This window comes from Canis lupus, chromosome 14 (genome assembly GCF_003254725.2).
Source record: "Canis lupus dingo isolate Sandy chromosome 14, ASM325472v2, whole genome shotgun sequence".
Classification (NCBI taxonomy): Eukaryota; Metazoa; Chordata; class Mammalia; order Carnivora; family Canidae; genus Canis; species Canis lupus.
The window spans coordinates 46,753,403-46,766,051 of NC_064256.1; the positions used below are offsets into that span (position 1 = coordinate 46,753,403).

The 12,649-nt window shown below is 38.4% G+C and overlaps 1 protein-coding gene across 2 annotated transcripts in view; it reads right to left on the reverse strand.

The window, feature by feature from the left end:
• DPY19L2 (dpy-19 like 2) overlaps positions 1–12,649 on the reverse strand; it is a 93,947-nt gene extending 81,298 nt beyond the window's left edge. Inside the window, exons 1-4 of one of the 2 annotated variants that reach the window (XM_025464615.3) lie at positions 12,122–12,649; positions 7,365–7,389; positions 5,928–6,015; positions 3,957–4,094 (exon numbers count right to left, since the gene is read on the reverse strand). In XM_025464615.3, the coding sequence (XP_025320400.1) occupies positions 3,957–4,094; positions 5,928–6,015; positions 7,365–7,389; positions 12,122–12,500 (630 nt within the window). In that variant the 5' untranslated portion in view covers positions 12,501–12,649. The remainder of the gene's footprint in view (positions 1–3,956; positions 4,095–5,927; positions 6,016–7,364; positions 7,390–12,121) is intronic. The other variant, XM_025464614.3, reaches the window with a different exon arrangement.

Here is a 12,649-nt window from a genome sequence, read left to right on the forward strand (position 1 = left end):
CCCAGGCAGAGGGAGAAGCAGGATCCAAGCACCGGGAGCCCGATGTGGGATTCAATCCCAGGTCTCCAGGATCGCGCCCTGGGCCAAAGGCAGGCGCCAAACCACTGCACCACCCAGGGATCCCCTCATTATTCTTATTAATCTAACACATAAACTTTGTTCAAAATAGTAACAGCAACAATGTATTCAACTATGCGTAATTATGAATGTGTGTATGCTTATGTATAGGTGACATGAATGACAGAAAGCATTCAGGGGTTGGGAGGAAGGAATTACAATTATTTTGTTATTATAAGATATTGACATTAGCCTGGAAGTGGTTTAATGCTATTTGAAAGTGGTCTTGGATTAGTCATAAATGTGTATTATAGCGGGCATTGAGGTGGGCACTTGACGGGATGAGCACTGGGTGTTATTCTGTATGTTGGCAAATTGAATACCAATAAAAAATAAATTTATTTTTAAAAATAACTAAATAAATGTGTATTATAAACTCTAGGACAACCAAAAATGTAAAAAAAAATAATTATAACTGATAACCTAAAAAAATGAGATAAAATGCAATAATATAAAAGCTCAATTAAAACCACAAAAGGCATAGAAAAAATGGAAGTCAAAATAGTAAAAAGAGCAAAGGCAACAAATAGAAAATAGTAACAAATATAGTGGATATCACAACTTTATTAAACAACCAACTTTAAAAATAAGATGCCTACAGATTAAAAGTAAATGAATTAAGTAAGATATACTATGTTAAAACTAATTTTAAAAAGCAGGAGTAACTATACTAATTCCAAACAGAGCAGACTACAGTAAGAAAAGTTATCAGGGGTAGAGAGTGGTATTACACAATAATAAAGGAGTCAATTCTACATGAAGACATAATCCTTAATGTGTATGCATCTAACAACAGAACATCAATAAAATTGATAAATCTCTAGCCAGGTAACATAAAAAAAAAGATAGAGGACATGAATAGTAACAGAAATGAAAGACAGGACATCACTACAGATCCCATGGGACATTAAGCAAATAATAAAGGAATAATGAACAGCCCTTTGCCCATAAATTTCACAATTTGACAAACCAATTCCTTGAAAGACACAATCTTGCCAAAATTCAAACAAGAATAGACAATCTGAATAGGACTATCTCTACTAAATAAATTTAATCAATATTCAATAACCTTCCAAATCAACCCAGGCCCAGATGGGGTCACCAGTGAACTGTACCAAAGAAAGAATACCAGTTTTCTAGAATCTCTTCCAGAAGATAGAGCAGACAGAACACTTATGAACTCATTTGTTGAGGCCAGCATTATGCTAATACCAAACCAGAAAAAGATACAAGAAAACTACATATAATATCTTTCATGAACATAGATTCTCAAAAAAAAAATAGCAAATCAAATCCAACAACCTATAAAAATTATAGCCTGACCAAATAGGGTTTACTGCAGGTATGTAAAGCTGGTTCAAAATTTGAAAACCAAATAATACAATCCATTATATTAACAGGATAAAGAAGAAAAATGACAAGATCATATCAACAGATAGAGAAAAAGCATTGACAAAATTTAACACCTACTCAAGATCTTTAAAAAAAAAAGACTATTAGTAAACCATGAATAGAGGGAACTTCCTTAACTTGATAAAGAATATCTATAGAAAACCTATGGCTAAAGTTATTCTTAATGATGAGAAACTTGAAGCTTTCCCACCAAGATCAGGAACAAAGCAAGATGTCCCATCTTACCACTCCTGTGATGAGACAACTCAATGGGAGAAAGAAGAGTTACCAAAAAGGAGCACATGGAAACGTCTCAGAATTATGGAAATGTTTTATAACTCAATTGCAGTGGCTTTTTACACGTGTCAAATGTATAACTCAAAGAACTGTACACTCAAAACGGGTGTATTTTATTGCATATAAGTTATACCTCAACAAAACTGATTAAAAAGTAGCCAGAAAGAAGATTCAGCACATATTACTCAGGATTACTCTACAAAATATATAAATTTTGCCAACAAGTAAATAAGAAAACAACTACCAAGTGGTGATAAAGATTTATACAGGTTTTTGATAGAAGAAACAATCCAAATGATTATTAAACATGAATATATTTAAAATAAAATATTCTTAGCTCAAAAATAATAAGGGAAGTACAAATTAAAATAAATAGCATATCACACCCATTAGAAGAGCAAAACCAAAAAGTTTTATAAACTGAAATCTAATTAGGATATGAGGAAAAAAAAAAAAAAAGGATATGAGGAAAAGTAAATACTCCTCCACAGTAGTATGAGTTGCTACATTTGCATCAGAGAGCAATTTAGCAACATCTGATAAAGTCGACAAAACATATACTCTACAACACAACTATTCTGCTTTTAGAGTATCCCCCCAAAAATATTGCATATATATACAATTAGAAAACACAAGAACATATATTTTGGAAGATAAATTTGGAACATATATTTTAGAACTATATAATTTTAAAACTAGAAACAATATCCACAAGGAGGGGAATGTATAAATAATGTTGGGAATTCATAAAATGGTTAAAGAAAAAATACATACATAGCGTTCAAAAATTTAATGTTGAGAAAAAAGTTCTAGAGTGCTTTATTTGGTATGAGAGCATTTATGTGGATTTACAAAAACACGTAAAACAACCCTTGAAAATAAGGAATGATGGATACACACATAATACATTCCTGATGATGATACTTGTGAGAATGGAAAAGGAACAAACGTGACTGGGAAGCAAAACAAAGATGACACTAACTATATATATATATATATATATATTTTAAAATATTTCATTGATTTATTCATGAGAGACATAGAGAGAAGACAGAGATATAGGCAGAGAGAGAAGTAGGTTCCTCACAGGGAGCCTGATGTGGGACTCGATTCCAGGACCCTGGGATCAGGTCCTGAGCCAAAGGCAGATGCTCAACCGCTGAGCCACCCAGGGTCCCAACTCTAACTCTATTTATAGTGCTTTAAGGTATCTGAAGCAATCAGGCAGCCCAGGGCTCAGTGGTTTAGCACTGCCTTCAGCCCAGGGCCTGATCCTGGAGATCTGGGATCGAGTCCCACGTTGGGCTTCCTGCGTGGAGCCTGCCTCTCCCTCTACCTGTGTTTCTGCCCCTCTCTCTCTCTCTGTCTCTCATGAATAAGTAAATAAAATCTTTAAAAAAAAGTATGTGAAAAATTACAAAAGAGTCACATTAATTTATTCTCAATGGTTGATCACACGTTGATCACACCTTTACTTATTTTCTCTAGGTTTCTGTTAATTTTCAACATTTCAAAATGAAAAACATAGTAATTTTTAAAGCTACAAAATATGAAGAAAGGTCTAAGAAGCACTAATTTTTAACAAATGTGCTGGATTCTGAGATAACTCGAAAGTAGTGCACACCATGACATCAAATTAGCATTTATCTTAACAGCTCAAAAATTGAACTTACTAATTTTTTGTTGTCACTGTTCCAATTTCTAGAATCTGCAGACTACCATAAAATCCATACTCTTTTAGACTAAGCATTGGAAGATATTTATAGACCTCTATGTGACTAAATAAATCTCTATTAATGTAACTCCAAGGTCACTGTTCTGCTCATAAATTTCAGTGTTCCTTCATGAGACCAGTACGCCCATTCACAGGGTCTCCATTTAGAGCACATCTTGGCTCCTTCCTGTTTGGCTTCTCTAATTAAATTGGTCATTACTTCCAGACTAAGGTTCATTTCTCCGACTTTATGTAAGCCTAATTTCTGGAGTCTTTAAAATTTAGGAGGAATTTTTTATATTTTGCTCAACTATAAGGACACATACAATCAATAAGCCTTAAAGGTCCCCTCCTTTTTATAACATTATTGTACTCACTATTTTTATCTGAAAAAAAGGATTATCCTACAAATATTCTCCCCCCAAATAGTACTCACCTCTGGATAAAGATGGAAGCGTTTCACTGTATTAATTACAAGGGGATATTCAGTGAGCCTGTCATTCATAATCATCCACAATCCTTTCAAAAATGAAGGTGCTTCAATAATGGTCTTGAAGTAGGAATAATAAAGTCCCTTAAAATGCACAAATTGTGGATAGAATTAAATATGAAAATTTTTGGAACAATTTCTTCTGAATAAAAGGAAATGTTAATAGTAAGACTTCCTCATTTCTCCTTGCCACCACATTCTTGGGCTCAAAAAGAAAAATGCATGCTTTTTCAAGTTACTACTGTGCTATTCTTTCGTATGTTCTGTATGTTTGAAAAAGATTTGGAAGGGTGGTTAAATGTTTTAAGGATATTTTCTGACCATGGCTTAAAACATGAATACAATATATTTTTAATTCCAGAATGTCTGCATCTATCACATTCGAGATGCCTAGAGTTTAAGATCGGATAAATTCTGGCATAAACAGAGACGCCTTCGTGTCCTTGCATAACTTTGCATATAGATATACTTTTTTTCCACCTCCCAAGAAATAACATACAATGATCAGAAGCAAAAATGAGACAGAACTTCATGCTTGCAACGGACTTCCGAGCTCCCTCTGATGGCTCTGCGCAATATGCAAACTAGCTAATGTCAATTGACTACTGTTGTTCATGACATAAATGCAGTCCTGAAAAGGGGATTATTTCAGCGTAGTGTATTATTGTGTATTATTCTAGTATAGGAAATAATGACTTTATAAGGCCAGCAAAAGTGCTGTTTATTTAAAAATCAGAGATTAACAGAAGCATATTGTTTTCATTACTTCCCTAATCAATTTCCTGTTTTTCTTCCTAAAATCGAAAAACAAATAAAGGGCCACATTGTTTGTAACACATACTCCCAAAAACATTAAAAATAATCTTCAACTCTACTCTCATTTGCTCCTCATACAACTACCTTGTTATTAACAGATTAAGCAAGGCGAATGGCTACTAAATCAAAGTTCTGTTTTCGCTAATGTCCGAAAGAGCATTTCCTCATAGTTTTGATTGGTAAACTATGAGCTCACATAAGGATTGTTCCTTTCTGCTTAGAAGGACAAGACAGTAGTACAATGAAAGAATATTTAATATGTATTAAGTCTATATTTAGAGAGATAGGAAATATACAAATGCATTTTTATTAATAACATCTATTGTCTTTGTGCCAGGGACTGTGTTAATGTGCTTCATTCATTATCTCCCTTCATAGTCAATAAAACCCTGTAAAGCTGGCATTATTTCTAGACAATAGATGAGATTACTGATCATCAGAGGTTAACTGACTTAGCCATCACACAACGAAGCACAGACCTGCTATCTGAATCTCGTTATTTGTCATCAAAGCCCAGACTCCATCATAGCTACACAATTTGTTTAAGAATATCTTACATCCTCTCTTTGGAAATAATACCTAAGAAATACTAAGAATTTAAATGTCATGCAAATGCTAATATATCCAACTCTTTCAAGGATTAAGGGGATTATTAGGGTGAGATTTAAAAAGTAGTGGTTAAAGTACTGCAATTAGACAAATCTGCAGAGACAAAGTAGATGAGAAGATACAAGGGGCTGGGGACAGGGGCATGGGGAGTTGGCGTTTAACGGGTATAGTTTCTGTTTGGGATAATAAAAAAGTTCTGGAGATGAATGGTGGTGAGGACAAATAACATTCGGTTACCCCTATATCACTTCTTAAATATTATCTTTGTTCTCCTTCTTCCCCAACTATTCTGATCCTTTTTTAAAAGAAGTCTGCATTAGAAAAGTAGGGTAATGAAGTAAGTAAAAGAATCCTGAAATATTTTCTATTTACATAATAAGCCTAGGTTATAGCTCGAGAAACAGTGAGGTTCAACAAAAATTCATTTCAGTTCCTAACAAATTGCTACCTTATTGTCTTAAACTACAAATTAATTTATTATAAGGAACTAACCATTTCAGTTCGAAAAGTCATCTCCCGTTCTAAAGATGAAAGGTGAGAAAAATGACGATCATTTTCAAAAAGTGTTACTAGATGTATCCTAGAGAAAAAAATGAAGCACCATATTCAAAGAATTAGAACATTTCAGAACCAGTATTAAAATAACTAGGTATTGAAGTATAGAAACCATAAGAGGAAAAAGAAGAATTGTTATAATAAATTAGATAATTTTATAATTTGCTTAGTAATTTGTATATTTTTAGGCATTCATAATTTGGTGTAGCATACCATGAAAATTCCTTAACTCCTTGGCTCTTAATCATAATCGTTTATCTAAAACTCCTGTGGTCTCTCTGCCCCCTTCCACTCCATGCCTCTAAATCAGAACAGAGGCAAGTTTCTGTTTAAGTTTCACAAGTGATTCTATTACACCAGGTTTGAGAAATGGTTCTGTGACTGTTGAGAAGCATTAGGAATACAATTTTAAATAAAATTACTTTATATTAAAGCAGTTTAAAAATAAATAGAATACCATAGAAGGGATCAACTCGCAAGCGTCAAAGAACATAGAACTGTACTTCAAGATGTTTTATTAGTGCAACTCAAGAAAACAGCTGTTAAGTGGTGAAAACTGGGGGCATACATGATAAGTAAAATTGTTAAGCAATTATGCTATCCTAATTAACATATAGATGCTTTCCAAATAAATAGCAAAATTCCATATATCACTCCTGTTTTCCACTCACTTTGATTCACATGTGAGACACATGTCAGGGTACCAATAGCTATAGGAAATGTTTCTTACTATTACAGCTTTAGTTCTAAAATCAAAATCTCCCTGCAGACTAAATGGCCAGAACAGCACTGTCCCCAAAGATGTAATCCCACTCTTCCCAAGAATAAAAAGTTCTGAGCTCAAGAAGAAATGAAAACACATCAGAGGAAAAGTATTATTTGACATATAATTTTTACAAATAGATCACTTACATAAAGTGAAGTACATGTGCATGCCCCCTGAAAGGCTCATTTAATTCTTATCACTACAGCTGACTCTCTGTTTTCATTTCTACCCGATTTCCAAATGGCAGGTGTCACATAAACTTTATCTCTAAGTTTATGTCACTAGGAACACACAGTTACTGTAAAATAAGTTTTTTAAGATGAAATAAACATGCAAAGTACACTAGAAAAGCTGGAGATTTAAGAAATATTGTGGCAGATCCTTGGGAAACATAAAAATATTTTTATTCCCAAGAACTATTCTTCTAATGCATCCACGTTGTAAATGCTGCTTCACATACGGTTTTTTAAAAATAACATATATGTGTAACCTTGTGCACAGATATTCTATACACATAGCAAGTGGTTATTGTTTTACTATGAGCAAACAGTAATGTTAATTTTTAATTCAAATGTTTTTATTTTATTTAAAACTAAAACAAATCTTACCAGTGCAAAAATCCCACAAAGGCAGCTGGGAAAACAAACAAAAAAGTCATTAAAAGCTGCTTTATGATACCTTTAAAACAACTATTTCAAGAGCATTCCCTTATACGCCTGAAGAGAGCACACACACAAGCAAGATGGCTAGATAATTCTATCTATATAAAATAGGAAAAATTTACACAGAGACATAAAACAAATTGTGAATAGTGCTTACCTCTCTCTGCCGGGTGGTGGGGGGACGGGGTTCTGGGAGCAAAAGGAGGCTTGGAAGACTGTCGCATTTATAAAATTTGCAAAAAAAGTGATGAAGTTATTAATGATTTTGAGCTTTCGGGGGATTTTCAGTTTATTCCCTCTTCTTTCTCTTATTCTCTATTTCCTCACATAAAATTATTACAACAAGCAAGTATATACACTATTCTCAGCTCAGTCTTTTCAGAAGTGACTCTAGCCTACTACAGGAGCCATTCTAGACCACTTCCCCTTGATCGTCAGAAATTGCTAAATGCAGGCAATTGCCTCCTCAGCAGCACCCCTGAAAGCCCCTATTTATGAAGTTTTGATTGCTCCCAGGTTACTGGCCCGGAGATTCATCTAGAGTTGCCCTGTCTGTACTCTATGTGTGAATACAGTGAGTACAGAAAGTGTGGAGATCAGTCAAATAGCGACACTACTGTGGGCATGGGGCTTTCTGAGGAGCTCCCAGCACTGTCCCGGCCCCTCTGGTGGCTGGGATGCTGCTTGTTTTCAACGATACCACAGAGCTGGGGAGGGGGCATGGGATGAGGCCAAATTAAAACGCCAACAAAACCCACTGTTCCTACACAAATGCAGTAGTGTTTTTGAATACATGCTCTTTAGAGTGCTGCAAACCTTTGGTTAATTTATAAAGTGTTGAAAAGTTGATTCTGACAATTTTCCAAGTATTTTTGTTACTATCACATTTACTCAGCTATTCCTAAAGTCCTGCCTCCCCTCCAAGATTTTATAATAGTACTTCTTATGGTTATCCCAAATGTCCTTGGCAAGTCATTTTAACAAACCACCAACTCTAGCCTTGTAAAAATTCAAGAAATTACCTTGACTAACAAAATACATGTAAATCAATAAAGAAATTAATAACATCAAATTATGATTTTGAAAAAAAAAATCCCAATCATGCTTCTCCAGCTCTTGTTCTCCATATTCCTAACCATCCTACACTCATTCCTACTACTCTTCAATACTTCTCAGAAGATTTGCTTGCTTTATGCCACAATTAGCAAATGATAGCCCATGGTCTTTCTGGACTGTCCACAAGCTAAAAATGCTTGTTATATTTTTTAAGTGTTGTATAAATATGGAAGAAGAATAGGTAACAGAGACTATATGTGGCCTGTGAAGCCTAAAATATTTCCTACCTGGATTTTCATGGAAAAAGTTCATATTCACTACATATGTTAGCTCTTTCTAATATGTAATACACTCTGAACCACTTTGAAATTAAACCTGTATCTTTTTTCTCAACCTGAAACAGATGCCCCTTTGATAAGGCTTCATTAAGACACATACACTATTCTATTCAACTGTACTTCTATTCTCTTTCTTACTCTCTAGACAATTTGCATATACTGGCAAAAACTCTGAAAAATGTTTAAGGAGGGGCTCCTGGGTGGCTCAGTCAGTTAAGCATCTGCCTTCTGCTCGGGCTGAACCCAGAGTCCCCAGATCGAGCCCCATGTTGAGTTCCAAGTCCAGCCCCACTGTCAGGCTCCTTGCTCAGCAGGGAGGCTGCTGCTCTCTCTCCGTCCACTCCTCCCCCTGCTCGCTCTCTCTCTCAGTGTAATAAAATCTTCTAAAAATTGATGTTTAGGGAAAGGGAAAAGATCAAATATCCTAACAAATCCATCTAGCCTTCCAAAACTCCTCAAAAGTCTTGTGTCTTTCATTCCCTCCTCCACCCCACAGTCCGCAGGTGAAAAAATGATAAAGTGTAATGATTCCAATATTCAAAATGCATGAAGCGCTTATCACAGCCTCTTCCAAAGATGTGATTAAAAGCATGTCTCCTGACCCTGTATCCTGTCAATCCCATCTCTGAAAGTGACCCGGCCTCTCTATTTCACTGAAACAGAGATCATCTGCTGCAAGCACTCCCAACTTCTCTTATATCCACTTCAACATTTCTCTATCTACTAATCCTCGTTTTTCAATTCCCTACCATCTTGGCAAAGGAAGTATATCTCCTTTTTTTTAAGATTTTATTTACTTATTAATGAGAGACACACACAGAGAGAGAGAGAGGCAGAGACACAGGCAGAGGGAGAAGCAGGCTCCATGCAGGGAGCCCTACATGGGACTCGATCCCGGGTCTCCAGGATCACACCCTGGGCTGAAGGCGGCACTAAACCACGGAGCCACCCTGGCTGCCTGCAAGTATATCTTCTCTTTTTCAGTTAGTTTCTCAAATTTGTGCCTCTAATTCCACCCTTCTCAAACATTCCAAGACTGCTCCATCAACTATTTCCTCTCTTAGAACCTGAATCTCACCCTCTCCCCTCAACCTTTCTCCTCAGCCTTCAATTCTCTTAGGCCTTAAAACATTTCAGCCCTACAAACTATGACATATTCTCTCTCCTTACCCATAACCCTATTTGCTAATGAGATTCTTGGCCAAACTTCTTTCTTCTAAGTTCCCATAACCTTTTTTTAAAAAATGACCAATGACATTTTAGTTAGCAACGTCAAAGACTTCTTTAAACTCCTATACTTTCCAAACCCCTCTGTAGCATCTGACCAGATTCTTGGATTTCTTCGTCTTTTATCACATCAACTCTTCCAATTCTTCCATGTTTCTGACCATTCTATTTGCTTATCTGGCTTTTCGTTTTCCTCTTATCTCTTAAAACTAAGTATAAGAGGTTTTCCCAAGTATCTCTGCTTTGCCCACTCTTCTCTCAGGGGGAATCTCGATCTTCAAGTTTCAACTCACTTTTCCATGGATAATTCCCAAATCTATAATCCTCATTGCTCAACTTTGTCCCTGTCCTCCCACCTTTCCTTCTACCTCACCACCTCCCCAATCCTCATAAGACGCTTTCACTAACTCTCACCTCTGTCCTCTCCTGTCTATTCCTGTTGTTGCTACCCCCACTAAGACCCACTATTGCCGGGGTTCCAGGATTCAATTATTTTTTTCTGCTCCTTTTTTCCATCTCTCTCCAATCCATTTTACAAATTGCTATTAAGTGAATCACGTCACGGCATTTAAAAAGTATTCAATGCTAACACTGTGAGTACTAAATGCCACAGAATTGTTATAGGATGTGCATTTCATCTCCTAAAAAAATCTTTTTTCTTAAAGAATCAACCAGTGTCTTCTACGGAATGAAGTTCAAATTCCTTAAACTGAGTTTTGAATTACACTCTCCACTGCTGGTCCCAGCGAACCTTCTGAACTGTCTTCCCACTCTCTTTCTTTTGTACCCTTCCTTTCAGCCCTACGTCCTTGACTTCAATTATGCCATTCTACTAGTCTCTAATGCTTGTTGTCCTCTGCCTCACACATCCAAATGTTAGCCTTGATGTCACAATTCTAATCCCACCTTTTCCTAAGAGACTTCACTGATTTCTTTTCCCACCTCCCACCCTAAAGTATTAGTTGGCTCTTCTGAACTCTCCTAGCAGTTAATATACTCAGTCATTATTTCACACAGGGCCCACTGAGTGCTTTCAGTGTGCCAGACATGGGTGCTCAAGAGCCTATGTTTGGGACGCCCTAACCACCTGGTATCCAAGATGTGGGATGTTATCTGTCACTGGAATTAGACATCTGATAAAATGTAAATGTGAATTCCCATCCGTTATTCCTCTAGTTTGTGGAACACCCCAAATGTGGAGACTCGTTCGTCTTTAACATCAGCAGCCAGCTTACGATGAAAAGAAATCAGGACACCTTCCATTAGCAGACATTTCTCTATGTTTCAAGATATATCAGTAGCCAGTCTGACCAAGGATTAGGCTCAAATTTGATGCTACTGAAACAGCAACACATTTAAACTAACTCTTAAACAACAGAAAATGAAGAATGTAGAGGAAAGCTTTCAAGTGCTGACATAAGAAGAAAAGTCCCCCAAATCTAGGCAGTGAAGTTCCACAGCAAGATGAAAGTGAATGAATGGGTACCGACCTGGGGCAGCATATTATCTAATCTGACCCTATTTCCACTATAAAAGATTCTCAGCCAGTTAAACCAACACTTACTTCACTTTCCTTAGCCTAAGGGGCAAGAGAACACGTCTGCACCCCAGAACTAGCCCAGCATTCTTCCAACCTGCGGTAAATGGCTGCCCTAACCGAAATGACATCTTGGTTGGTGACACAACAGGGGTGATCACTATGGCCCCAAACCCTGGAAAGGGTCTTAAAACAAGAACCATTGGGGACTGGAAGTCTGGTCAGCGATCCCCCCTACCCCCCGCGCGGGGCTTGGACCTTGTCATTAGAACTGCTAAGCCTGTTTGTTCGACTGATTTTTTTTTTTTTTAAGATTTCATTTACCTATTCATGAGCCACACAGAGAGAGAGAAAGGCAGAGACACAGGAGAGGGAGAAGCAGGCTCCGTGCAGGGAGCCTGACGTGGGACTCGATCCCTGGTCGCTAACCGCTGGGCCGCCCGGCTCTGCCTCCTCTCCAGGATCACGCCCTGGGCTGCAGGCGGCGCTAAACCGCTGGGCCCCCCGGGGATCCCTCCGGACCCGCGGAGGGCCTGGGGCCTCACCTATGCCGACGGAGGTCCTGCTGCCGACCTGGCGCCTCCGCAACTGCTGCACCTTGTCGCGGAGCTGCTCCAGCAAGCAGCTCAGGAACTGGAAGCGGCCGACAAGAAGGGTCTTGGCGACCACTTCCATTTGCATGCAATTCTGCGGGTTCAGGTTTCGGGGCCTCCTCGGCGAGTAGTCCCGGGAGCCCCCCGGCAGGTTCCCGCCCCCGCCTACGGGCAGAGGAGGCTGCGGCTTTTCCGCCTCCGCCGGCGGCTCCTCCATCTCCGGCTCCCCGGCTCCCGTGGCCCGGCGCCGCCGCCTGGGCTGCGCGCAGCGGGAGGAGCGCGCCGGCTCGGGAGCCGCCTCCTTGAGCTTGCTTCGCGTTTGCCCGACCATTTTCTCATAGTCCCTGCTCCGGTGGCGCTGGCTGTGTCTGCGGCGCGGCCCAGCCCGGCCGGGCGAGGTCCGCAGGGGCCCCGCTCGACTCCCACCCTCAACGACTCGTCCCCGCCGCCGTTGCAGGGCGGCCTGGTCGTCATGGCGAC